General features: G+C 39.5%; 1 protein-coding gene across 3 annotated transcripts; it reads left to right on the top strand.

Annotated features, from left to right (window-relative positions):
• The first annotated feature begins 395 nt into the window (after positions 1–395).
• LOC125773317 (uncharacterized) lies at positions 396–26,462 on the top strand. 3 transcript variants are annotated; one of them, XM_049444346.1, is made up of 7 exons: positions 396–713; positions 2,536–3,075; positions 7,244–7,397; positions 7,493–7,707; positions 21,940–22,088; positions 22,166–22,424; positions 24,936–26,462. In XM_049444346.1, the coding sequence occupies exons 2-7, from the start codon at positions 3,000–3,002 to the stop codon at positions 25,016–25,018; spliced, it is 936 nt and encodes a 311-aa protein (XP_049300303.1). In that variant the 5' UTR covers positions 396–713; positions 2,536–2,999; the 3' UTR covers positions 25,019–26,462. The 3 variants fall into 3 exon arrangements, with proteins under 3 accessions (XP_049300303.1, XP_049300304.1, XP_049300305.1); XM_049444347.1 differs by having other exon boundaries at positions 396–537; XM_049444348.1 differs by lacking the exon at positions 24,936–26,462 and adding an exon at positions 22,599–23,696.
• The last annotated feature ends 645 nt before the right edge of the window (positions 26,463–27,107 follow it).

Consider the following 27,107-nt stretch of genomic DNA (forward strand, 5'->3'; position numbering starts at 1 on the left):
GCTTTTTTTTTTCTTTACTGCATTCAAACCTCCTCATTTGTTAGTGCTATGACTGGTTTGTTGTTATTGGTAGTGTCGCAGAACGATGCGATAATTCCCATCACCCCCAAACCTCGATCAGACAAACTATCCCAAAGCGAGCATCGTCATCGAAGTCACTCCCTTTTGTCGATGACGGTTTTCGATGATGGTTTTGATTTTCTCTGAGCGGAAACCGGAAGAAAGCCCGTTCTCTCTCGCTCTCTCAAACAGTCGCTTTTGTTTGGCAACTTGGTTTGAAGCCAGCATCCTTCAGGGCCGCGTTCGGATCGTGTTCGGGTTTTTACTACGCTTCGGGTACGATGTGCGCGGTCGGGCAGCCGTCGTCGGATGCTGGATGCGAGATGCGTTGCTGTCGCTTCGGTACGGTCCGGCATCAGTTTGCACCGAAAACCGTACGCGGACAGACACGCAAGGATATAGATCGACCTTCCTTTGCGAGATGCCATAAGCGAACGACGCACCCGTCGCGGTTAGGAAGAGCGAAGGATACATCCGGTTGGTACGGGGATCTAAGCACTCGGTCGTTTAAGTAGTGTAATAGAGTGGCGGTTTGTTGCCGTGTATATTTTTTCTGTACGGTGTGTGCTATCCACCATGTGAAGGTTGCAACAACAGAAAGAAAAGTGCAAGAAGAGAGCACGATATAAAGCGAGAAAGAAAGAAGAAAAAAGGTGAGAAAAAGTGAAAGAGAATTATAGTGTGCGGTGAATGCGATATTTACATACTACAATAAAACTTGCTTATGGGGAAAGACAAGCAAAAGTGGAAATAAATTTGTAGAATAGTGTCTCTTTAAATGATCTTTACGTTTAATATGAACGTCAACAATTCAAGGATATCGTTGCCCTATACAAACAATGGTTAATAATGAGTGTTCTTTAAAGAAAAAAAAGTTTTCCCAATTCGGACTTTCTCTTTTAACTGGTAGCTGAATGTGAAGTTCACAATTAAATAAAAACATTCCAGATACAGCCATTCAATAGCTACCAAAACCGCTCAGCATTAATGGATAATATTTTTTGTTGTTGTTGGTTGGTGGAAAACGGCATGATACGGTAGGACAAATAAACCAAACCATTACGGAGAGTGCAATTGTTGTGGTTAGCAGTTCTCGTCAACTGCCAAGGATTGAACGTTTTTTTTTTTTGCAAAATGCAGATGACGAGGTATTAAATAACAACAGCAGAGAATTAAAAGGAAACCCCCTGAATGGGGGGGAAGCAAAAAAAAAGGAACTATAAAACAAACAATACAGCGAAACAGAAAAAAAAGAAAAAGAACGGGTCGTTTTGCAGGAGGAGTCAGGCAGGAGTCAAATCCCAACAACGCAATGAAAGCCGTTATCAATGGCAGGATGACATTTGCAACAAACGCAAAACCGGAACCAGTGTGGTTCCCCGGCCTAGGTGCAATGGTGGTAGAGAAGGTCGAGAAATTAAGCGTGGAAAGAGAAACAACAGGCACACAAACACCGGAAAATACACGCCTTTTTGCAAACGTGGCCCCCCCAAAAAAACGAAATGAAAAGATAAAAACAAAAAAATGAGACATAAATATATAAAAGCCAGCGACCACATTTTCGCATTTTACCCCGTTTAGCCTTGCGGGTGTCGGAAATCAGGATATTAAAAAAAAGGGTAACGGAGGTCCGTTTCACTTTTGTTTGTCTTGTTTTTTGCTGTTTATTCGCAGGCGGTACATTTATTTCTTTATTTCACCGCCAGCCGATGGAAAAGTTGTCGGAAACATATGACGTAGGAAGCTGCTCCCGTGTCAGTTTGCGTTATCTGTCCGGCATATAATAAAGTATATGCGAGGGCAGAAATGTCCCGTGTGTACTGGGTGGCAAACAACCACCACTGTGTGTGTGTGTGCAAGTGAAGATAACAATGACCACCGACATGCAGAACGGCACAACAATCAACTGCAAAACGCCCCCTCCCCAGACTGGGCCGGGGGAATTATTCCTGCTGGGTACTAACGGGTACATCCATTTGCCAGAGCACTGGCGTATGTTTCCATTCCCCCGGAAGACCGGAAGGTCGTGAATAAGGTTCGATTTTGGTTTTCAAGTACAGCTGGAGATGTACAAGCTTCGTATTAAACTCTTCCTGAGTTTGTGGGAGTAACTCCCAGAATCTGGAAACATTCTTTTTAATTCTTTGGTGAATTCTTCAAGAAAACTTTCATGTCAGAGTTGACTCAATTCAATCATTAATAATAATAAAAAAAATCCAGTGTTTTTTAGGATAATTTCTGTGGACTTCTTTTCATCTCTACTCTCGTCCAAGATTCTTACAAAACGCTTAAATGGAACCTAAAAATGCAATCGAATATTCTTGTACTAATTAGTGGCAAATCCTTGGAAAATCCTTGGAGAAATGACTTATCGTCCCTTCGCACCGCATTATGATGTCAGCCCAATGAATCTGACTATGTGTTTAGTGCCTTAACCTTCTCTTTCTCTAACACATTTGTTTCGTTTGCTTTCAGAATATTGTGTATTGAATGATAAGAGTGCTCTAAGATATAGATATAACCAAGAAGAAGCCGTCTATCGACCATCAATCGAATAAGATCCGGTTCCACAGAAGGAGATTCTGCAATACCCTATCAAACCTCCGTACATTATTAAGCGGCACGTGCCAGATAGTGGTGTAAAGTACTTAGTACGGTTGAATGTAGTGATAAGATTGAGTGACAGTAAAGAACCCGGTGGGCCTTTTTGACGTGCGGTTGCGGCAGCTATACATATAACACCTTCGCGGTCAGTGATGGTTTGTGTACTAAAATGACAAGCTGTAGGATTGTTTCATCCAGTGGTACGCTTTAGTGCCGGTTGTAGTTAGTTATCACCGTGTAAAACAGTGTCACAGGGGCTAAAAGTGAACAGCAGCTGCCAACAAACAACCGAAAAAACAGGAGCACACTAACGAGTGTGGGGGTAACACTAACACATGCATACTTTCACCGTGTTTGGCAATACGATGTGCTTGAATGGCAGGTTAATAGCAGCCGTCTTACTAATGCAGGGTAAGCATAGCATGTGTTTTTATGTCGTTTTCTTCCCTTTTTTCATGCTGATTTCTTCTTCATGGGTGCATTATTCGGGGAGAAATTAGGTAGCTTCTGTATCGATGACGATACACCAGGTTAAGTAAGCCCAAAACGAGCGCACAGGTGTCATAGATCGAAATAATTTTCTATTCCATTAACCTGTAGCTAAAGGGCGCAGGTGTACCTTGAAGCTTTTGGTGTCAGAATGGTTCCTAAGACTACCGAAATAATACAATTGAAGCTGCAACTTTGAGGATGATATTAATGAATCTTAAAAATATTATAGAAACAAAAACTACTGTTAAGACTTTTTAAGATTCTTTTTAATTCTAATTTTAGTATCTTAATTTTATTATATTTTTTTTTATTTTTCGTTCACCCAACGCGTCTTGGAGTCTTGGAGCTAGAATACATTCAAATATAGACGTTAATTTCTAAAGAATGATCTCTAAAGAAGGAAACAAGAGTGAGCAAACTTTTATTCATCAAACTTCCTTTTATAAGTGGGGTAGTTTGCCCGTTTATTAAAGTGAAGAGATAACCAATCTTTACACACAATCTAAACCAAATAAGGACAAAAAAAGAAATGTTGTGAGTGGCGGAACTTCATCGAGCAATTTACAACGAACGCACCCGCGAGATTGTAATGTTTTTGTTTTTCCTCTTCCATAGTTTATCATTCTATGGTCTAAATATGAGGACCACTTAGCAGTGTGGTGGAATAATTTTACACGCCACCCCTGTTCGCTTCCCATTTTTCTGCTTACTTTGCTCTCTTTCTCTCTCGCGGGCGCTGTTTTTTTTTGCTTTTGTCCTGAAGTTCTCTCGAGAGCCATTTAAGACGCTTAAGGCGGTGTAGTGATGCTATGCAGCACTGTGGCCCATTAGCGGCGCGTTTTTGTGCGGCTGAGCTTAATGTTGGGTGGGCTATAAAACTGGCTGCCGTAGCTTTTCGAGAGTACAAATACAATGGAGAGAATGTACAATGTTTTCATTTTACTTCACACCGCTCGGTTCGTGTGTTTTTCGGTGAGGTTTCTTATGGTTGGTGAGCTTTCTTACGGCGTTTGCTTATAATTCCTTTTCCCAAATGTGCGTGTTTTTCCTCTTCCGCCGCATGTGCTCGCTGAACCCAAATGGATGTGTGCGTTGTTAGCCCACTTTTTAGATTCTCATCACACCGTACCGTGCTATTCACGATGGGTTTTTTTGTGCCGTTTCTTGCCCATGCCCGTCACCATCAGTTGTGACCCTGCTTTTTCATCCTTCGTACGTGAAATTCCCACGAGCGAGGTGCGGGTGCACACTTCCGACATGCCATAAATCATGCTGACAAATTACTGAGTGACAGTTTTATTTTCTTGTCGCAATTAGTAAAAATATCTCTCTGAAGTTAGTAGACAGAAGGAAGCATCAGTTGGGGAGGTTTTTTTCTGCACGTTGCCGGTAGCACGTTGTTCAACGTATGAGCGTCGAACCGGCGGTTTTTTGGTGCGAGCACAAGTTCCACATTAAACGACTAGGAAGTGGTGTAATCTTTTGTTTGGCACCCCGTTCCGTGGGTAAGTGATTTATCTTGGCGGTACGGCATGGTGGTTTTTTGTCTCTCCTTACGAAATTACCTACTTCATATGACTGCATGTATGGGAAATTGATTCATCACAAAGGGCTTGAGGAAATAATTATTATGGCATACTACTAGTAGATATTATAGCGATTGTAGCAAAAAAAAATCGCTATCGTGATTTAGCGAATATTTATTAGTTTATTACTAAATTGATTATTTTACATACCTTCTTCCGTTCTTTTCGTTTTAAATAATTAAATAATTTATGCCTAAATAATAGTTTTGATTGTAACTTAAATAATTAAGGCATATTTGTAAAAATATATAAAAAAAATAGATTTCTACTCAACGTCTTAAAATCAGCTTTAATCGATTATAGATTAAGGAAGAATAAATATAAAATTGGACTCAAAGTGTGTTATCATCCGGACTGATAGAGATAGAAAAGGCTTTACATGCTTTAGATGCGTTCTCTTGCTTAACTTATTATTACCTTTTTATTACCTTTTCAACGTTTTTACGTGATAAATTAATTCTATGATAAAAAGGTTGGGAAGCACTGCTCGAAAAAGGTTGAGAAGCACTGCTCTAGATGCTTTGCTTGACTTCATTTACGCGTAGCAGGATAGTATGTCCTGTGTCCGGTATTACGATCCGAATAGGATTTGATACACGGCCATGTCGGTTGCTCTTCATCCGTAGTATCAAGGATAAAAAAAAGGACAACCACCTACACGGGTAGTTCATCCATGTTGTAGAAGAGTTTGTATTTTTGCGCGTTTGTAACCATATGCATTTTGTTCTGATCATCGTATTGATACGAAAACGCTAAGGTAGTTGCACCTGATTGCTATCTACCTGAATGTTTGTAGTTTTGAATATTCAACATTCTGCTTCTATTTCTTTTGTTCCTTATTCTGTAGTATGACGTTTGGTAGCAATATTGTATGAATTTGTTTTTGTTTTTTACCTTTTTTATGTCTACGTTATCATAACAAACGTTGCTACACCAAATTTAAATTGCCCATGGATAGAAAATGACAAAATTCATTTAATTTAAATAAAAATGAAAGATTTGACAGACATTTTTCTGAGTTTCACATGTGAGTGAGCTGAAAATATTCTAGCTATATTGCATAAAAAACTTTTATGATTCGATCATTGCCATCTTTGGTTTTCCAGCAGTATGAGTCCCAGTTGTTTTTGGTCAAATGTTAAACTACCTCCAACGGGACCACCGTTAATAAATCCTGTGCCACAAATTTATTGCTCTTTCACGCTTCGAGCGCCCGTACGATGGAGGCGCCTAGTCGCTGTTGCAGTGTATGTCATTGTTCGACTGACTGAGTTCGTTTGACATCGGGTTCGTGTGATTGGAGGGAAAAACTAAGCAAGTATTTTGATTACGTTATTGGCTTCTCATTAGCACATTGAAATGAAAATTCAAATTGCAAAATTTCATACCTGAAAATCAAACGATATCGCACCGAGACCACCGACCGAATCGGTACGTGGCATCTGGCTAACCAGCTGTCAATCATGTTCATCATCTGTTTTCGAGATTGGATATAAAGAGAGATTGCCCAAGCTAGTTTTCTTGGTCGGCCTGATAAATTGAAGTTATTAGAGATTAAGCAGAAAATTTACAAATATTTGGAAAGAAAATCGAGATAGTCGATATACAATTACTATGTTACAGAAATCACTAAAAACGGAATACCTGCGATAGCATGGTGCATGGTAGAACCAGCAATAATTTAAAATTTTATATTTGTTCGAACGAGAATAAATATCACAATGGCACTCAGATGCGTCTGGAAGAATTTTTTAAAGACCATCTTTTAAGGAATTATAATTTTTTTGAGAACTTTAGGACAAGACTTCAAACGGAGGATCAAATCGAATGATTTGAAGAACAAAACGTAGCGGTAACTGATTACCAAGGACACAAATAAGCTGATCCAAATGTTAACATTTATGCTCTGGGTGGTCTTTCGAAAGGTTTTGAACAGCTGACGTATAGCTACCTGATTCTTTATTCTAGTGCATTTTTTTAGAAGCCTCATTAAACATAAGATTAAAGCAAAATATGTTCCTTTTAAATATCCTCATTCGTTTCTTTTTTATTATAGTTTTATTTATATTTTATTTGTATTTTATATTATATTTATATTTTATTTTTTAAATAATAAAAGTTGATATCCGCCCATTTCAGTGATATCAGTTGATATCAGTTGATGTCAGGTAATGGTGATGATGCTATCAATAAACCATCAGGCTTTTCTATTTTCTATTTGAATATATCATAAAAATGTCTAAAAATGACTCCTGTACGATTAATTTAATTAAAAACATTAAAATGCGCATCTTCTAACGCCACTCCATCCAGCTATGCACACTTTTTAAAGTCGATTTTTGTTAGTGAATATATAGAAACCTCTATTGCTACATCCGAGCCAACCATCTATCATACAAAAAAAAAGAAGTAAACCTGCTCTATTGCACATAATTTCTACATTTCCGTTGGCAATGATATATGCTAATAAATCCCTTTTTCCTTGGATCCTTCAACAATAGCGTTAACGCTTGCCAGATGTCTGCAACTGACGGATATCACCGTGCCGGAAGTGGTGGATGTACGAGAGACGGTTACGCTTTCCTGCAGCTACGACATGGGTATGCACAAGCTCAACTCCGTCAAATGGTACAAAGACGAACGGGAATTCTTCAGGTGGGTTTGATGTAATCCTGCTCGTTGTTAGCTTTTTTTTTGCTTCCTCTTCCTCCAAAGTACCAATTCTTTTGTCTTGCTACCGTTTTCAACAGATACTCGCCGATGATGCCCAAGAGTCTGATGTTCTTCGACGTGGACGGTGTGACGTTGCTGGAGAATTCGACGGTACAGATCTGCAATCAGTTTATGTGCAGCATTCAACTGTACAAGCTCACCATTCGCTCAAGCGGCTCGTACCGGTGCGAAATATCTGGCGATGCGCCAGAGTTCAAGCTGGCGCACGGCGTCGGTAATATGACGGTGGCCGGTAAGATAGATTAATGAATGATTTTTGTTGAGGGCGGGGATTATTGTGCGCTTGCTTTTTCCATTTAATTTTGATTCTTGTTTTTTTTTTAATTTTCCCACTAGCGTTAAGCTGTGAAAAAATGATAAATGTTTTACTATTTATTAATACGCGCATACTTTAATGTCCAAGGGTCTTCAAAGTGTGGTTCAAGAACGTATGAAGTTGCCTCGGATAGTCTTCCAGGGGTGTCAAACTAAATTCTTACATTAATGTATTGACAGATGCGTTACTTGGAAGATTTTAAAATGCATTTCCTTCTCTGCAATAGATCGCAGATTAAGGGATTTGAACTCAATCGCAACTCAATCCATAATGATGAACAAAAGTAATGTTTTCTGTTTGGGTCTATTATCATCAACTGTATTTCGAAGGAATATGGCCTGTTAGACCAATGTAAGCCGCCATTGTCATGTGTATTCCTCGTGTTATAGGGAGAAAATTACGTATAATTGTCTTGTAGGAAAAACCTATTCCGCAGAGGAAGTAAGACTCAGTAAGAATGTCCAAGAAAAAATATTTTAAGATCGAGTGGAACAGTATGAAGGAGAAGAAGCGATGATAGAATGTGATGAGTGTGATTAGATGGTTCCACTTATCATGCTTAAAACTGGACAAGAAAGGGATGGATTTATCTTCATCAAGTGCAAGGTGGACCGTTCACAAGGAGTTCCACTTCCCGATGATCGTAGCCAGAATTCGGTGATCAAAGCTTTAGTCTCAAGCACTAAAGATTAACAGCTTAGGTAAAGGTACCTACGTAAAGTGAACGATACTTTGATGCTACACCAAGACCTTACGAAAATTCGTATCAAGAAATTTGAGGTTCCTGAGCTATGCGACACATTGTAAAATCTCGTGACAAATATTCAGGACATGAGAAAAACGGAATACCTATATGATCATCGACTGATTGATGATTGAACTTTGAAATTGCCTACTCAGCCTTCAAAAGACTTATTGGGTTCTTCCAACAGCAGCACAAATTAGACTGTGTCCTGAACAAAATGATCGACAATCGATGAATACCCAGCACTACTCAGAAGTTGAACGGAGAACGTCTCAACTTTCACTGAAATTTTCTTGACCTTTCCTTCAGATTTCTTATTGAATCTCAGCCGAGACTTCTGCCTTCATCCGAAACGTTAGGAAGGCCTCTCCTTTCTCCTGGAAAGGCCTGGATTTCTATTGAAATCCTGGATACTATTTGTGATCCCAAAAGTACTTTGAAGCCAATCCTTCAGAAATCAAAAGTAGGGAGACTCTTGCTTTAATTTTCATAGACAAACTATTCTAGTGTTATGTACCAACAATTTGTTTTTAACATATTTATGTACAAAAATACAGAATTTATTTTCTGTCTATAATTTTTTGTAAAACCATTTTTTCTAGTGTCTCTCACTTCACCACTTTTCAATGACTTTGAATGGCACACAGATACGGGCAAGGGAACGGAAAATTTCCACCCCTGAAACCCACCTCCCCCGTCCGTTTTTGGAATCACAATCTACTTATACACTTTCTCACAAATGGTTGCTTTCATAGCCACTACAGTGGATTACCGGTTAAGCATTTTGAGCTTGTTACGGCTTTCCAGGATGTTAGGTACCGCCTTTTGCAAAGGAAACGACTGTCATCCGGCCAGTCAATGTTATCGGGATGCGTTTTGCCAAGCGGCCCCTAAAACGGACCCAAAAACCTCAATCTCCCAAATCCCAGTAAAGCAATAGATTATCGCCTCAATGACATGTGTTGAACCGTTTTTCATGTGCCGCTCACGAGTACGGCATTGCGTATGGTGCGAGCAGCCACTATTTACAGTCGCTCGGGGACACTGGGACTGCCCGTAATCCCAGCTCTAATGCATACTTTGGGGTGACCGTGGAACGTAACCGAGCTGGAAAAGGTGAATCGGATTGGTTTTTGAAAAGGTAATGTACGTGTATGCATGTGCGATGCGAAGTGATATTTTGTTAGCAAAATTACAGTTCAAAAGGCAAGGTGAACATTTACTACGGTACGGAGCAAAGATGCAAAAACGGGAGTTTATGACGCACGTTGATTAGCTCTGGTGTTCAAGACTAATTGAGTAATAAATCCAATAACGCTCACTCTAACAATCTGTGCCGTGTTTGGGACTCTGTCTGTCAGGATTTGCTTTTTCAGCCTACTTCTGGATGAGTTCCACTGCTGACGGAAAGGAATTCCCAACGCTTCACTAATCTTGCATGATGCTGTTTCGCATACGATTCTGACTGAGAAAAAAAAAGTTTCTGAGGGTGATTTTTGTTTGAAACTCATAAAGAAACATGTATTACTAAGCTTCAACAAAATCAGTTTGCGTTCTGACATACATTTTGTCTCCAATTTAAACTTTTCTTGAATATCGTTCAACACATTTCTTAAGCTTCGTTTTAAAAGGATAGGATGGTAGGAAGCACATTCGAAACTAATATTTTTACGTTGTTTTAAAACTAATATTTATACAAATTTTGAAAATATTTCAAAATTCACAGTTTAACACTAGAACTACCGGACGAGTCAATTTGATTCGAATGCTTCATTTTCATTACATTGTTTTCTGGGTTTAAATAACCCTAAGGTAGTTGAAGCATGAATTTTTCATGTAAATTGTACAGTACGACCTCCAATAAACAATAAAATATACTTCAATTCTTCGAAAATTGTTTAAAAATAAACCAGGAACGAAAAACGCTTAAAACGCTTGGTAGTTCTAGTGTTAAATACGATACAGGGTGTCCCGCAATTTTTGACACGTTCCCAGTTATTTTTAATTTCGTCTCACAATCTTTTGAACGCGTCCCATATATTTTTGAATCCGTCTCACAATATTTTGAACGCGTCCCAGATATTTTAGATATCGTCTCACAATCTTTTGAACGCGTCCCATATATTTTTGAATTCGTTCCACAATCTTTTGAACGCGTCCCATATATATTTGAATTCGTCTCACAATCTTTTGAACGTGTCCCATATATTTTTGAAATCGTCTCACAATCTTTTGACCGCGTACCATATATTTTTGAATTCGTCCCATAGTTTTTTAACAGCTTCCCAATTATTTTTGAATATTACTATATGGATCTAATTTCTTCCTAAAAATTCTCAGCACGCGGAGTGGTTTTGAGTAATTATTGAAATATTATATTGGAAAAACACAATAATCAGGGTGCGTAAAAAATATGTTTTATCGATCGAATAAACGATGAATTACGCTCTTGAATGGATACAGTTAAAAGATCAATTCAAAACAAAGTGTTCTGATTAATCTGTTCAAAATAGAACGGTTAAATGGTTGTAGATTTAAATTAATATTAAAAAAGGAATACCACAGAGCTGATTTTTTTTTACAATTCCAAGAGTATAAATTTTATAATCACACCCTTGCCTAGTAATATGCTTTCAATGATGATCGTTTGCCAGCAAAAGAATCAAACGACCATTCCGAACGGAAAAATGCAACTATTCAATACGTCTGCTGCTGGATAAGTGATTTAGTTATGCACAGATTCAATAGAATCAACTGTATCACAACTCTTCCCCCTGTCCCTTTGCATATGCTGCAGTCGTCGCGCTTAATTATTATTTATTTATGTTTCCATACAACGTGACAAACATAAAACCACTAGCACTAGCCCGGCAACATAGTGACACGTGTGCGTGTGCAGATTAATACAAACACCAATAAGTACGGCAGTGGATGAATTTGAAAGAAGAAGTGGAGAAGAAGAAGGAGGGAGAAAAAAAAGTGCTAACGTTTCCCGTGCTTTGGTAGTTTTGAGCATTTATTTATCTCCAATCAATTACACCTATCTACACATACACCGTTACTGGGAAAAAAAGGTAAAGTTTTAGCGGTGGGTACACTGACGTATTGAGTTATGTGGTACTAATTAATACAAATTCAATTCATATCGGAGAGATAATTTTCAATAAACAGATCCTGTGTATAGGCAGTTAATTTGATTTGTGCCGTAGTATATCGTTTTGTTGAGTTTTAAACTGGGCGTTTTATTTTTTTTTTTTTTGGTTGCATTGCACCGCACACTCATTTGTCATGTTTATCAATATTAATTTCCGCCCGGTCTGTGACAAAACAGTGTTTATGTGGGTTTTTTTTTGCTTTCCTTCTGAAAGCAGTCCAATAATAGACCTATTGTCGTTTTCATTTTTGTGATAAATTGTTGGAAATCACTTTAAATCAATTTTCTAGATAACAGCCAATTTGTGGCATTACAAAACGAAAGCATATGCGAGCTGAGGCTTCCTGTGTACGCAACCGGGCAAAATGGCGTAACGGATGCCTATTAAAAGGGTGCGATTGGTTAAGCGTTGTTTTGCGCCTTAGCCACCAAAAAAAAAGAACAAAATTTGTCGACACCATTGCTGCGTTACACTGCAAAAGGGGCCCAATGATGTATGGCAGACAGTGACAGAACCGCTGGATAAAGCATTCCGAGTTCTTCGTTTTATGGAAGCTTACTTTCACCACGGTCAATGGCACGCTCAACAGCGCCTTTAGCGGCCGTAGAACGTGTGGCTTTCGAAGGCTTTCCGGCTGCTCGCCCCATGTCGGAGACGGATTTTTTGGGGACCTCTTGTGTGAGAGCTCTCGAAATCCGATCCGATTTGAAATTGGATGCCTACAGACAGAACGGCAAAAGCTTTCAAAGTTACGAGCCCGTCGAAAGCCTTGCACCGTTTGCCGCTGGAATTGTTTCACACATCGATAAATCACGGAATGAGGGTGGTATTGAGAGGGGTGTGTGTACGGCACAGCACACAGTGAGTGAAAGTGACACAATGAAAAACCCGAGATGTGTGGGAAGCTGTTTCGGTTTTACAGTACCGGTTGAAGAATCGCTACCCCGAAAGACGATGCCCCGAGCGGCTAGAATCCCGATTGGGATTTTTTGTTGTTGCTTCCTTTTCCTTCCGGAAAACTCGAGGTTGTCATTGTATCCGAGTGTATCGGTTACGACGATTCGTTATTGAAAGCTGTATCGAAAGGCGTTTTTTGGAAAAAGATGGTGAATCCTTGGACTGGCAGTGGAATCGAACGGTCAAAGCACTTTTACCCTTCATGATACGATGGTGGTTAATGGTATAAGGATTGTCAAAATCATAGAACGTGCGGCTGGAACCAAGGGACCGAGGATTGGGGGGGTTTGAACAATGCGAAAGAACGTTCAAGAGGCGCACTACCTGACCTCCGAATTGAAACGAGCATCAAACGCAATTGAAGAAATATCTCGTACTCGTTGTGATTGCATTATATTGGTTATACACACTCTCCCTCTCGCTCTCGGGAAGGCTTTTGCTACTGATAGGCAAGTGGGTTTGAAAATAGGATACGGCCATCTAGGCAGACGGTTTCCGACAGACGGTTTTATATTCCCAACCCAACCCCCCGTGTGTGTGTGCGCGATAAAAGTGTACATGATACATTTATGTACTGTTTAAGTGAACTTTCCTGCTGATATATTTATTTGTAACAGCAGAATTACAATATACATCACGCAGGAGAGCTTTTGGAAACTTGTGAACATGTTCGGTTGCATACAATAGTTCTGTTAAACACGTTTCTCTGTCACAAGTTACTGTGTTGATATATATTTGTTAAATTCAACGGACTGTATATGACACTCACGGGGGAATTTTGAGCTACGTTACTGAGTTTAAAGCTCGGTGATGACAATTAACATCACATACGGTGTTAATTTTGCGGCAAATATTAAAATTTTTATGTTTTTTCGTAGAATTATTGGGAGATTTTACATGCTCATAATGAAGATTTTCGGTGGTCTTATTTCTTTGTGAAATGAGAAGTTTCAGGAACTGGCTGTAATATGTAGCCCGTCTTGTATTATGTTGATGTACATCTCGCCTTAGTACCAATCTTTCGCCTAAGTAATATGGGAAGTAGTGATGGGCCATATGATTCATTTCATGGACTGAAAAACTGGAGTCGGGTGCAGCAGAATCGGAATCTACTCTGACCTGTGGGAGCATCAACCGGAATCGTATGACCTACCGAACCTACTGAACCTACTTTGACCTGAGTCCGTTCCGAACTCGCTGCACCCAAGGGTCGGAGTGGCTTATGGTAACTTGGACCTACCGAACCTTCTGAACCTACTTTGACCCGATTCCGACCTGAACACACTACACCCAAAGGTCGCAGACTCGCTCATAGTAGCTTGTACCTACTGGACCTACTGAACCTACTTCGATCTGAGTCCGTTCCGAACTAGCTGCACCTACGAGTCAGAGTCGCTTATAGTAGCTTGGACCTACTGGACCAACTGAACCTACTTTGACCCGAGTTCGATCCGAACCTACTAGACCTACTGAACCTACTTTGACCCGAGTCCGTTCTGAACTCGCTGCACCCAAGGGTCGGAGTGGCTTATGGTAGCTTGGACCTACCGAACCTTCTGAACCTACTTTGACCCGATTCCGATCTCTTCTTCTTCTTCTTCTAATTATGCGGGTTGTCTGAGACCTCCTATGTTCAATGAAACCTCAGTTACACTGCCCATATTCAGAGGTTTATTCCTCCCTAAGTTTGCCTTTCGACTTCTGTGAGTCATATTGGCATCTCATTCCGATCTCAACTCACTGCACTCAAGGGTCGGAATCGCTTATGGTAGCTTGTACCTACTGAACCTGCTCCGATCCGAGTCCGACCCGAACTCGCTGAACCTACTTCGACTCGATTCCTCCGAAGTGCAGCGGGTTCGGACAGATCCGAAAATGCAAGTAGGTTCAATATTTCCGATCCGAACTCGCTGCACCCATGGATCGGAGTCGCTTAATGTAGCTTGAACCTACTGAACCTGCTCCGATCCGAGTTCGATCCGAATTCGCTGAACCTACTTCGATCTACTGAACCTACTTCGATCCGAGTTCGATCCGAACTCCCTGTACCCGAGCCGGTTCCGGTCACTTATGGATGGCTCCGACCCGGTAGATACGGGTCTATCCGCCCATCACTACTAGGAAGTATCCATTTATAAGTTTATAGATTAATATCGTTATTCGAAACACCACCATTTGGGAAACTGTCATCCAGTCCAGGATATTCATCCTTATTACTGACAAGATATACCGAGTACGATCTAAAACAACTCACATAACTTATTTGCAACTTTTATAACCTCATTAATTGCTTTTTTTCCGGTCAAGAACAAAAAGAAGGAGCAAAAGTCCAGATGTGAGGCTATTAACGAGTGGAAAAATAAAATAATTCCTTTACACTCAATGTCCTTTCGCTGTCCACAGATTTTTCCACGATTTTAACATCTTTTTAATCACATCATCAATATGAGCATTAAAGCTGAGTTTATTACCGACAATAATTTCTTGGCATTTAATTTCACTAACTACTCCAATAAAGATACCATTCAGGCAATCCATTTTGAGTTTATACCAATTTCATGAATTACACAAAAAAGCTATCAGTTCAAGGTGGTTCTAGTTTCAATCTGAAATAAATATTAAAATCATTTCTACGAATTCTCGCGTAACATTTTAGCCGACTAGTGTTAGAACGTTTAGTGTAAATATTGTTAGTAATCAAACATAATTACTTTTTTTACTATCTATGGTAAAATGAACAATGATTATGATTAATTAATTTCATTAACTGTTCCCCCCTTCCCCCATTTTTTTGTTAATTAAATTAGTCATTGTTTGTTTGTTCATATCATGGATTTAATTCAATCAAATAGAACAAATCCTTCTTATCCGGCGAGTCAACTCTACTGCCGAATTCCCAGAAACACATTACGGGGGCAAGTGCAAATCGTTTCCCATCGATTGCATCAGCTTTGCACGCGATCAGCAGGTAAACGTAAACAAAAAAACAAAACAAATCGCGACACCAGAAAACGCAATGATGGATTGATTAAATTAACGATGAGAAGCAAAGTTGATGGGAACTGAAAAGAACAAAAGCGAGCGGAAAAAAGGCTTCGTTTTTGTGGATGTTCGCATGCGAGCATTTGTGGCCTTCCACAACGAGACAGGTCCGTTCCAATTCGATTGATATGCGAAATTTTACGTGACGTTAGATGGGGGGAGGGGACCGATAAAAACCGAGATAGATGATACTCCGTGCTGGACGCCACCGTACAACGATGAGAGGGCAAGAAATCGAGGCTAAATGAAACGATTGGCGTAGCGAAATGAAATTAACCAGAGGAAAAAGTGATTTTCCTGCCCCAAAATCCAAAAATCTGCCTTGTCACCGTAAAGAAACAATAAATTTTCCACTACATTAAGCTTTCGAATGATAAAAGATTTAACCTTCCACGGGGAAAGAAGGCGATGAAATCGAGCGATGTTCCGTGCGGAGTGGAGGTGAGTGTATGCCTCATAGTGGATTCTCATTCTTCTTTCCACTTGGGGAGCTGGGGGGGGTGAAATTGTACGAGTGAATTCATAAGAAAATAGGCGAACAACCCCGAAGCATGAGCCGATTCTGAAACCGGGGGGTGCGCGCGCGTGGAAACTCCTCGGGAGTTTTGCCATTGTGGCCTTAATGTTTCCACGAGCCATGAAAGCATACAGTGCCGGCGGGCATTTCCGCGTCTTCGCAGCCATTCGTAGCATTCGTGCAGTCGTACAGCAACAAAAAAAAGGCTCAACATAAAGGGCATTTTCACGAACAGGGTGAAAATGAAGCCGCCGGGTATGGAGCGTGGCAGGCAGATGGAAATTGCATAGGAGCAAAAAGGAAGAACGTATGGAGCGAACAGAAGAAAGTACGTCGTCTTGACGCAAAATTCCTTTTTGCATCTCACCCCCACGAATACACAATGTGACAGTCGTGAGAATGCAGAAAATCTGGTTCAATCTGGTTGTTTTGGGTTGGGTCAGGAGAATGTGATAATAATAATCAAATCTCATCTATCCAACCCGGTTGACCTCCTTCCACCGGGGGGCTCAGCGATGGATCATTAAATGCTAAAAAGCCTTGCTCTTTTATTCAACGAACCATCAGGACATGGCCACAGCTCATCTGTAACCACACTGCCCCCGGGGGTTGATGTCATCGTCCTAAATGCGAAAAACTAGAGCAAAAGCCGGTGTTCGGCGTTCGATGCTGATCGCTATTAGGAATCGTAAGAAGATTTTTATCCTATTTTTTTCTTCATCCTTCCTTCCCTCCTAGGTGGCCTCCTCTCAAGCTCTCTTCCACATCTTTCACAACCATCACTCTGCAGTGAATATTATAGAATAATTAGATGGCTTAAAATTATCCCCTTTTACTCATCTCGTAACTCTCACACGAACACATACGCCTGGTGCCATTTCGAAAAAAAAAACAGCGAAAGCACCGGATCTATTTGCCAGATTTCCTGCCAGCTTCAAAAGCTACCCATTGAAATCCGTTTCTCGCTGTTATCCTTGGCTGGTTAGCGGTTCCGGTAATGGCCTTTGCCTGCTTTCCTTTCGCTCTAAATCGTTTTCCGTTTTTTCCTTCGCTTCGCGTTTTATCGTTTTCGCATCGCACTGAGCGTGAGCGTGCTGATTGTCTTTATTGTTACTTTGTTTGGCCTCGTCGTTTATTTGCCCCAAAAAAAAAAACACCAAGCTTCCTTTCACATCTCACCGAGCGTTCTCAAAAGGACTTTTCGTGGAAACGATTTCGGACGATTTGCCACAATTTGTGCGATCTTCCGATTTTTGTGTTTTTCCTTACCGCTTTGTTCGCACACAGAGCATCAGCAATTGGAAAGGCATCCTGAAGCATATTTTACAAACGTTTTCTGCATATTGTAATTTCTTTCTGCACCGGTTGCCCGTTGTCACCATCGTTCCTGTGAGCATGATGCTCGCATGCTCACAGCCACCAGTTTTATGCTTATCGTTTGCTTTCGTTTTCGATTTCTCGTGTAGAACCTATGCTACGTACAGCTGCATACCGGAATTCCCCCCGGCGGGGTACTATTCAACCATAGATAGGTTGTGAACAAACCGATACATACCTCAAACGATTTCAGATGCAGCTATCATCGGCATTTTTGAGGTGGTGCAGGACAGGAAGGGGAGTGTGGAAATCAAAAGTTTTCCATTGAGCCAATTGTGACAATGCTTAGCTACGTTTTTTAAAGTTATTAAAAAAAAAGAAAACAGCAAATTGTAAAAGTAGATAAATTGCCATGTTTCGACATTCAGATTGCAATAATTGATTTTAGTTTTAAATATCCTTTTTATGAAATATTTCATTTGCGAATTCAAACAAAACGAAACGACTCGGTGGTGTATGCGCTAAACGGTGCCGGTTCACACGACAGGACCGGGTTTAAAATCCCATTCGGACCATCTCCCCGTAGCAAGGACTGACTATCCGTCCATGTTGTAAAATAAGTCTTGAAGACGCAAAAATAGCAATGTAACACAGAGGTTTTATTTACTAACTTGATGTTACTTGGCGGCCCAATTCTATTTGAATTGAAATAGAATAAACTTGCACTTTAATGGAGGCGCCTAGTACTTTATACTAAAAACTATTCGATGGAGGCGCCTAGTACTTTATACTAAAAACTATTCGATGGAGGCGCCTAGTACTTTATACTAAAAACGATTCGATGGAGGCGCCTAGTAGTTGTGGAAATGGTGCGTATAATTCGTAGGAAAAAACAGAAAATAATAATATTAATAGAATAAAAATGGATGCGTCCCGGTAGTGTATGTAATAACGCCGCCACGCGATAGAACTGGGAATCAAATCACGTTTCTTCTTTTTTGTATCGATGAATGCAAGGATCATATTTCAAGAAAATATAAAACAACATTTTCCCTCCAAATTGCCATTCAAAAAATCCCAAGAATCGTGCAAAATATGTTTTACCAAAATGTACACAATGAAAAATAGCTAAAAGAAAACAGCACAAAACAGATAGGACAACAACATGGCAAAGAGCAATAAAACAGAAATTGTTGTTTCACTAATCAAATGCCCAAAATGTAGCCGAGACTGCAAATATGCGATGCATTCGATAGCGACATTTGTCAAGCGGATCCAGCACGAAACCGAACGAATAGGTCCAACAAAACTCCTGCTGTTTTTGCTGAATGGTATTTTATTCTTTTTCCTAGAAAAATCACCGCCTTCCCAAAGGCCACAAGAATGGGAGAAGGCCCTTACATCTCGTACAGTACAGCTCCACTTTGTCGAATTTGTCTACATTGCTATCCCCGCCCGGGCGCAAGGTATATTTCCTTCCAATACATGGCAAACAAATACTTGCAAACTCTCCATTCTTCGTTTTAATTTCTCCTACAAAAATATTCTCCAAAAAAAGAAAACGACAGTGCTAGCTTTAGTACGATGTTCGGCTTCTACGGCTGAATTGGTTGTGGTTTCGCTCCGTCCTGTACACACCATGTACCCCACCGACAGGCGGGGTAAAATGCGCCATAAACCACAAAATTCCTAGAATTTCAGTAATATTTACACCGAGCACACCAAAACACCAGACCATGCCATAGAATATGCCGACACTTATCCATGGCAGAGCGGCAAACGGCAAAAGATGTGGTTGTGCCATGGGAAAAGAGAAGCATCCATTGCGCTGCTGTAGAGGATTACGCAAATGGTTTCACAGTATCATTTTTAATTATTTATATACTCTCCACTCAATCAACCCTCTAGCACTCTAGTGTTATTGCAAATAATACACGCATAACCGAAAACCCCATATAATTAAAAGCAACAGCAACAACAACAACATGCCTGCGTCAGAAAGTTTCATTCTTTTATTGGTTAGCAAATGATTTTTGGCACAATCTTCACAAGCCGGTTATTGCAATGGTTGCGTCGTCAATTTCACAAACGATTAGATCATGAAGCAAGGCCCATCGGGACCATTTTCCCTAACGCAGGGTAAATATAATATGTTAGATACAGTCTACATTCCTCGATAAGTCGAGATACGAGAGTTTTAAAAATTGACAGTTATTTTTTATGTGAAAAAAATAATATTTTACACTAGAACTACCAAGCGTTTTAAGCGTTTTTCGTTCGTGGTTTATTTTTAAACAATTTCGAAGAGTTGTAGTATATTTTAATGTTTATTGCAGATCTTACTATAGAATACACGTGTAAAATTCATTGCTCAAATATCTTAGCATCGCTTAACCCAAAAAAAAATTTGATGAAAATGAAGCGTTTCAGTCATAATGACTCGTCCGGTAGTTCTAGTGTAAAAATCATTAAATTTACAAAGAGCTAGTTTCAACCCTTCCACACTTTGTACGCCTGTATCTATGCAATGAAAATAAAAACGAAAGACATTTTGGGATATTTGAACCAGAAAATTCAAATAATTTAGTTTTTCATCTTAAAATTTTCCAGCGAAATTCCTAGCACTCTCCAGAACATGCTTGATAATCGAATGGATCGTTGGTAAATGTACACAATCTATCAGTGTATCTGAAGTAATCCTAATCCCGGTTCGATGCCATCACAAAAAATATCACGCACGAATTCCGAAAGTCACGTTTTCGGACCCGGCTCTAAGTTCGCACACGTTGAAACGCACATGCCTTCGCAGCGGGAAAGATTTCCGTTTTACGGTGAAGAAAAATTAACCGATTGTAAAACGATTTATTATCTATTTGCTATTGGTACGTTGGCGAATATTGGCGTAGTCATCTTTCGATTCGGAAATAAATGTTTCAACCGGTTCGGATAGGTTTCAAACATTTTCACGTGTATGAAAACAAAACGAAACAGGTTCGGAAAATGCCCAAAAAAAAAGGAATCAACATGAAAAACTGTTTTCTGTAGTTAGCTAAAGGGCTTTGGCAAACCGGAAACGTAACGTGATCGAATGTTCCCTTCCACCTGCTCATCATGGGCTGGTGCTATTATTCATCTGCTGGCTGCGTGTTTCATTCGTGTTCGTGTAAAAAAAAAACCAACCGTATGCCACTTCACCATCCATCAGTTCGCAGCATCGTTCAGGAAACGGGTACGGGTGTTTAAGGCCCCGGGAAAATAAGGTAAAAAAAAAGGAAAAGCAAGAGTGTGTTAAATATGGCAGCCTTGGTGTGTCGGGGCGGGAATGAGATAATTATGAAAAATTAGAAAGTTTCCGGCGTATTCTTAATTACGCCAAAAGCAACATTAATTAGTCATCAATTTGCACTTTTATCGCGAGCGCGGGCATTCGCTCATTGGTGTTGGGCTCCGGATCCGTTAGCATCCAGCTGAATAGTGGGGTCTGCTAGTGGATGGTAGAGTTTTATTTTTTTGTTTTGGAGCAAACCACCCAATAGGAAAGGATGGTACCGGTAGAGCACTAATAGTTGTAACGGAATCGCTTTAGATACGACTAATTGGGGAACTTAGACGAGCGCGAACGAGGCGTCCTGCCTTATCCATTTTCCGGGGGGGATACGTGCCGTTTGGTTGTGTTCGCCGTCACGTACGGCTTGATCAAGTGTTCGGCTAACGGTACGACTTAATTCTATCCATTACCTCAGCCAGGCCACATCAAATACGTACGGAGGTACGCGCCATCGCAGATACTTGACGCGTTTTGGGGGGAGGTTTTTACTCGATACCCACCCGCCGTCGGGCCCTTGTTACTAGACGATGCCTTCACAAGGTGTCCGCTTGGCCCTCCTCCCCGGGGGGTGCAGTTGGTACCAAAGTGGTGGAGGTAAGATTAATTTGCTGAGCAGCTGAAACCTGCCGAGAATTGCGTGGCAATCAAAAGGAACCCTTTTGCCAAACTTGAGGGCACCGGATCTTTTACCAGCTGCCAACGCTAAGGACAAAGTTCAAACCAGGCTGGTTCCATGAGAGGTGGGGAGGAGGAGGGGGAGGAGGGGAGGAGGACCTGGACAAGGTGGTGGCCGGGGTTTTTGGAGTTGATTGATCCGAGCCGTGCTCCATTAGCTCCAGCAGTGAACATTCCGTGCCATTAATTAATAATCGTAATCAATTTGTGCTCGTTGTACCAGGTTCGTACCATGATGTACCGAGATTTTCCCCGTTGCTAACCGTGACGGACCAATTGGAACGGAATTGTTTTTTTTCTTTCTTTCTTTTATTTCTTTTCCTCTTTTCTTCACGCGCCTCATGCGGTAAAATGTTTCACTAATTATAGCTCATTCTTCATGGTTTGCTCTTAACCTTTACATTCACGACAGTCTACCCACAGTTCGAACCGATCATCAATGGGCTGCAGCATAATGGGGGACAGCATAACTATGCGCTCGGTGACTTTGTCGTGGCGAACTGTTCGTCCGATATGTCCAGCCCGCCGGCCCGGCTTTACTGGTACATCAACGATCGTAACGTAAGCATCGGGAACATTTGCTATCGCATATCGCAGCGATTGTTGTATTCACCCCAAATTCTTTCGACCACCATCAGGTACCTTCGGAATATCTACAGCCGCAGCATGAAACGACGGTCGAGAACGATGGGTTTCTGTTGCGTTCCCGCACGCTCGAGATACGCTTTTACATCGACGAGAAGCGGCTCGGCAAGCTGAAGGACAAGCTGGTGCTGAAATGTTTGGCACGGATCGACTCCATCCCGCAGGCAACGCGCGAGTCATCGCAGATCATCCACATACCGACGGCGGACGCGCTGCGCAACCAAAAGCTGATCAATTGGCGCGGATCCGATGGTATGTACGCATTAAAATTTCGTCTGTAGCAATATTTCTTATTCCCCCAAAAAACACTATTTTGCACCGACTGTGATTCAATTTGCAACAAAAAAAAAAACACATAATTGCTCGCTAAGGAAGAGAGAGAAAAAAAATACAATTAAGTTGTAGCACCCATTTTCGTACTTTCAGCCGCTCGCCACACAATCAACCATGCCGTCAATGTAACGCTCGAAGGCGATTGGCCGTGAACCGCGAACCCTGGTTTCGTGCGCCACACGCCCAGGCAGGTCGTGATTGTTGTGGTTGAAGTGTATTGCCCAAAGTGAAATTCTTTGCCCCCCTACCCCCTCTTAGCTTTTTGTGGTTGTGTATTTCAAAACGCTCTCGGGCGATACATTGCGCGGGAGAAGTTGATTATTTCCTGCAGCAAATAAAACAACAACCAAACAACAACACGAAATGGCGAGGCTTTATCACTTTATCCGGTGGGCCGGAGCATGAGCTCGGTTACCGTAAAGCAGCTTCATCAAGTAGCTTCAGTAGCACATTAATTTAAATTTCAAATAATTTAGTATAGATTTGATATTTTTGGTAATTAAACATCAATACAGAGTGTTACCAATTACTCAGGATGTATCTCATACGAGTTTGGTTTTTTGTTGTAGCTTCGAAAGATACGATTTGCAACAGTACTGGAAAATTTTGTAACATACTTTGCCGACCACTGTACTAAAAATATTAAAGCTGTACTAATAAAACGAATGATTATAACATCGAACTAAATTCTGTGTGGTACTTTTCGTAGAATTATTTCTACATTAAAAATACTATTCAATAATTCGTTTACGATGGACGAAATAGACTAAAAGTCTATTGACAAAACCTTAAGAAATTTTTGATGATTACCAATCACTCCCTATGGTCTGCGTTGGACATTGATGGGCTGGGAAGCTAAAATTTGCTTTCAACTCGTGGAAAATAAATTGCATGAAGATACGAACAAACAAGTGGTTTGAAAAAAAGGATAAAGACTGTTAGGTTGTTTTGCTTGCGATCTCGATCTAAATTAGGTTGTATCTTTTTAAAACATTATTAAAAATGGAGAAGGAAAACAAATATTTTGGAAAATTTAAAATTTAAATTTTGAAAAATTTGAAATTTTCAAATTTTTATAATTTTTATATTTTTTTATTCTTTTTTTTTATTTAAAGCATTATTTGAGTGAAAAGAAACTCATTGCAACCAATTGGCATTAAAATAAAACAATTTTATTTTTTTTGCAAAATTTCTCAAAAAAAGCATAAGGGGTAAGCCTTACGAAATTTTCGAGTTGAAAATTTTTTAAATTTTTTTTTCTGATTTTTTATTCTTTTTTAAATTTAAAGCTCTATTTAAGTGAAAAGAAACATATTGCAACAAATTCCCATTAAAATATATCACATTTAAAAATTTTGCTACATTGCTCAAAAATGAGGAAAATTTTACATTTTCTCAAACAGGGTAAGGAACTTGGTTCCTCGAATAACTTCTGGCACAGACATCTGAGGGCATGGCCGTCCAAGAAGAAAATGTAGTCATTGTTACCATCTATCGACCACAGGTTAAAGATTGGCGATCCGTTGGATACCGACCGAGTTATAGCCAAAAGTTGGTGCAAAAATGAGCCTTAGTAAATTTTCAACTTTTTTAATTTTTTTAATTTCTTATTATTTTTTACTCTTTTTTTTGTTTTAAGCATTATTTGAGTGAAAAGAAACTCATTGCAACCAATTGGCATTAAAAAAAATGAATTTAATTTTTTTTGCAAAATTTCCCAAAAAAATCGTAAGGGGTAAGCCTTATGAAATTTTCGAGTTGAAATTTTTTTTAAAATTTTTTTCTGATTTTTTATTCTTTTTTTAATTTAAAGCACTATTTAAGTGAAAAGAAACTTATTGCAACACATTGAAATTGAAATTGATTAAATTTTCGAGTTGAAATTTTTTTTCTGATTTTTTGTTCTTTTTTTAATTTGAAGCATGATTTAAGTGAAAAGAAACTTATTTCCATTCACCCATTTACTCTTGTTGCACACTCGGCTTATCACGTCTACATACTTACTCTCATGAGTGAGTAAGTGAGAAAAGTGTCGCCAGCACTCCACTTGGTGAGTGAGTGCAACTCATGCAATAGAAAGTTTCAACTCACTATCTCATTCGTACTCACTTTGCAGATCTTTAGTCGATTTTTTCTCATAATTAACAATATACAATTCACCCATACTGTTTTTTACCATATCTTTCTGACCTTAAAGGAAAGTTAAACAGTTGCAAAGTGCTACCTCAGCAATAGAAAGTATTTATGTAACTAAATAAAGAGTAAATTTCTTTACCGGAAATTTTGAACTTGAACCTAAGTTTTGTTTTAATTTTACTTCTTCGACATCTAAAAATAAAATAAATGAAAAGGTTTACTTTCACCCGTCTTGTCTTATTCCCTATTGTGTTTTAGCCGCAAAACAAATGAATTTGATTTATATACTTACAGCTTCACCATTGCATCACACAGACATGCACCGGATGTTTGTCGTGCTCTGCATCGCGCTAGGCTTCTTCACGTGGCTTGTATAATTATATACCGCACATCGTTTGCTTGCGAGACACCAGCTAAAGTACGTAAACCGTGTAGAGTTTAAGCGGCCGTGTTGAGCTTGAGCAACAAAAAAAAGAAAAAAAAAACAAGGATGAATGCCAAATATCAGCAGAAATTTGAAATTTATTTTGGTAGAATACGATACAGCGTGCACAGATACAAATCAAAATGAAAGTTTCTACTACCGTTAGTATGTTGTTCTCAGTTGTTGGTTGATCGTTGAGTTACGATGAGTTGTGTCATGTTTACATTTTTGCATTGAAAAAATGGAAAACAAAAATTATATCACAATCTAACGAGTGGATAATGTTAAACAAAAAATACGATCGGTTAAAATGATTAAGAAAAAGAGAGAGAGAGAAAAAACATTAACAAAAACAAACTTAAACGGTAAACGCTGCTTACTCGATTAACAAAGGGCGACAAGAACAGCAATGGATGGATTGCAAATGGTGACCGTTACACTGTGCAGTGTATTAAATTACACCATTCATGCAGCTGGGAGAGCGAGAAAAAAATGTACATATATATATTCACTACTGCTGAAACCATAACGGGAGGGAGTTGGTAGGATAGAAAGTGGTTCCTATTAAGCCTAGTGGCTGAAGGGTTCTTGCATACGCAGAGCATGCTTGAAAATGTCGGTGGCACCCAGTGGGGCTTGGAATGCTTCAACAGGGAGCTGATTAGAAATTACAGTGCATGCATACGAAGCGTCGGGCTTTGCCCCCAAATCACATGGCTAACAAAGCAAAGTTTACAATAAGCGGCATGTTGAATTACGGAAATACCAAACAGAAAAAAAACACAGAGAACGAAAATGCTCCAAATACAATCTAAACATGTACGCAAAACTGGGCGCTGAACCGAAAAAAACTAAAACACTAATGAGTAATGCGAAGGGACATGATGAGAAAGAAAAAAATATTGCCTTTTTTGCCGTACTTATTCCAGCGCGAGAAGCAATAATGTGCTGGAGCAGGCGAACCGGGCTAGAGAAAACGATCAAATATATGAACTGGGCGTTAGATAGTTTCATAGAAATTTTTCTACAATTTAGTTAATGACAAATGTTGATGCTTACGTTTGAGCGAACGTGTTGATTACTGCGCGTGTGAATGAAATGAGAAAACTGTAAAGAAAAGCTACTGGTTGTTGCTAACTCCAAACATAGAAATGACAGTCCAATATGATGCATTTCAACAAACTGCAGTGGAGATGTGTTTATTAAGAACAAAGTGATTTCATTTTTACTAACGCTGAACACATTTTATCATTATTTTATATATTAGAGGAAAATTTAAATGATAGGATGATGAACAGTTCATATTAAGGAGTCGTGCAAGCGAATATGACGTTAATGAATCGTCCTAAATTGATATAGAATGTCGTGCCATTGATATAGAATGTCAGATTCATAGATTGTTGTTGTTGTATTCGTGTGATTCTTTATTCGTTACACTGTTAATTTAAAAAAAAATCTTCTGCAATTTGTTGAATACTAGAATATTTTCGATTAATTATTGTTAACAATTTGTAGTCCTTATTTTAAAATACAATTGTTTAAAACTTCGTTTAAAAAAATAATGTTTTATCTCAACTCTTCAACCCTCTCATATGTAAACAGCCTGCTCATTTGACGTTCCATATTAATGGCACGCGATTCCATAACAACTTTGGGTGATTCGCTAACATATTATAGTGGGCTCTCCGCATCCTATCTATTGCATTTCTCTGTAATGGAATTGTGAACTCTACTACGTTCTTTTGAACTTTTTTCTTTAATAACGCATTTTAAAATGTTTTAAGTTTGTTTCTTTAATTTATATTTTAGTGGACATAGAGAAAATAAAAGAAAAAAAACAGGAGTTTACAAACGAAGATAAAAACCCGCTCCGTTCTAATGAATAACGCACCGTGCTCAGTCTCTTTGTGCGTCTGTCCTTTTTCTGGGGTGGATAAATTTTTCGAGCCTGTAGTCCCTTTGTCCATCGCGTTGGTCCAACTGACACTAAATGATCTATTGCTTTCCGTGAGTCCGTAGAGTATATTAGAGTAAGTTGCATT

This window comes from Anopheles funestus, chromosome X (assembly GCF_943734845.2).
Source record: "Anopheles funestus chromosome X, idAnoFuneDA-416_04, whole genome shotgun sequence".
Classification (NCBI taxonomy): Eukaryota; Metazoa; Arthropoda; class Insecta; order Diptera; family Culicidae; genus Anopheles; species Anopheles funestus.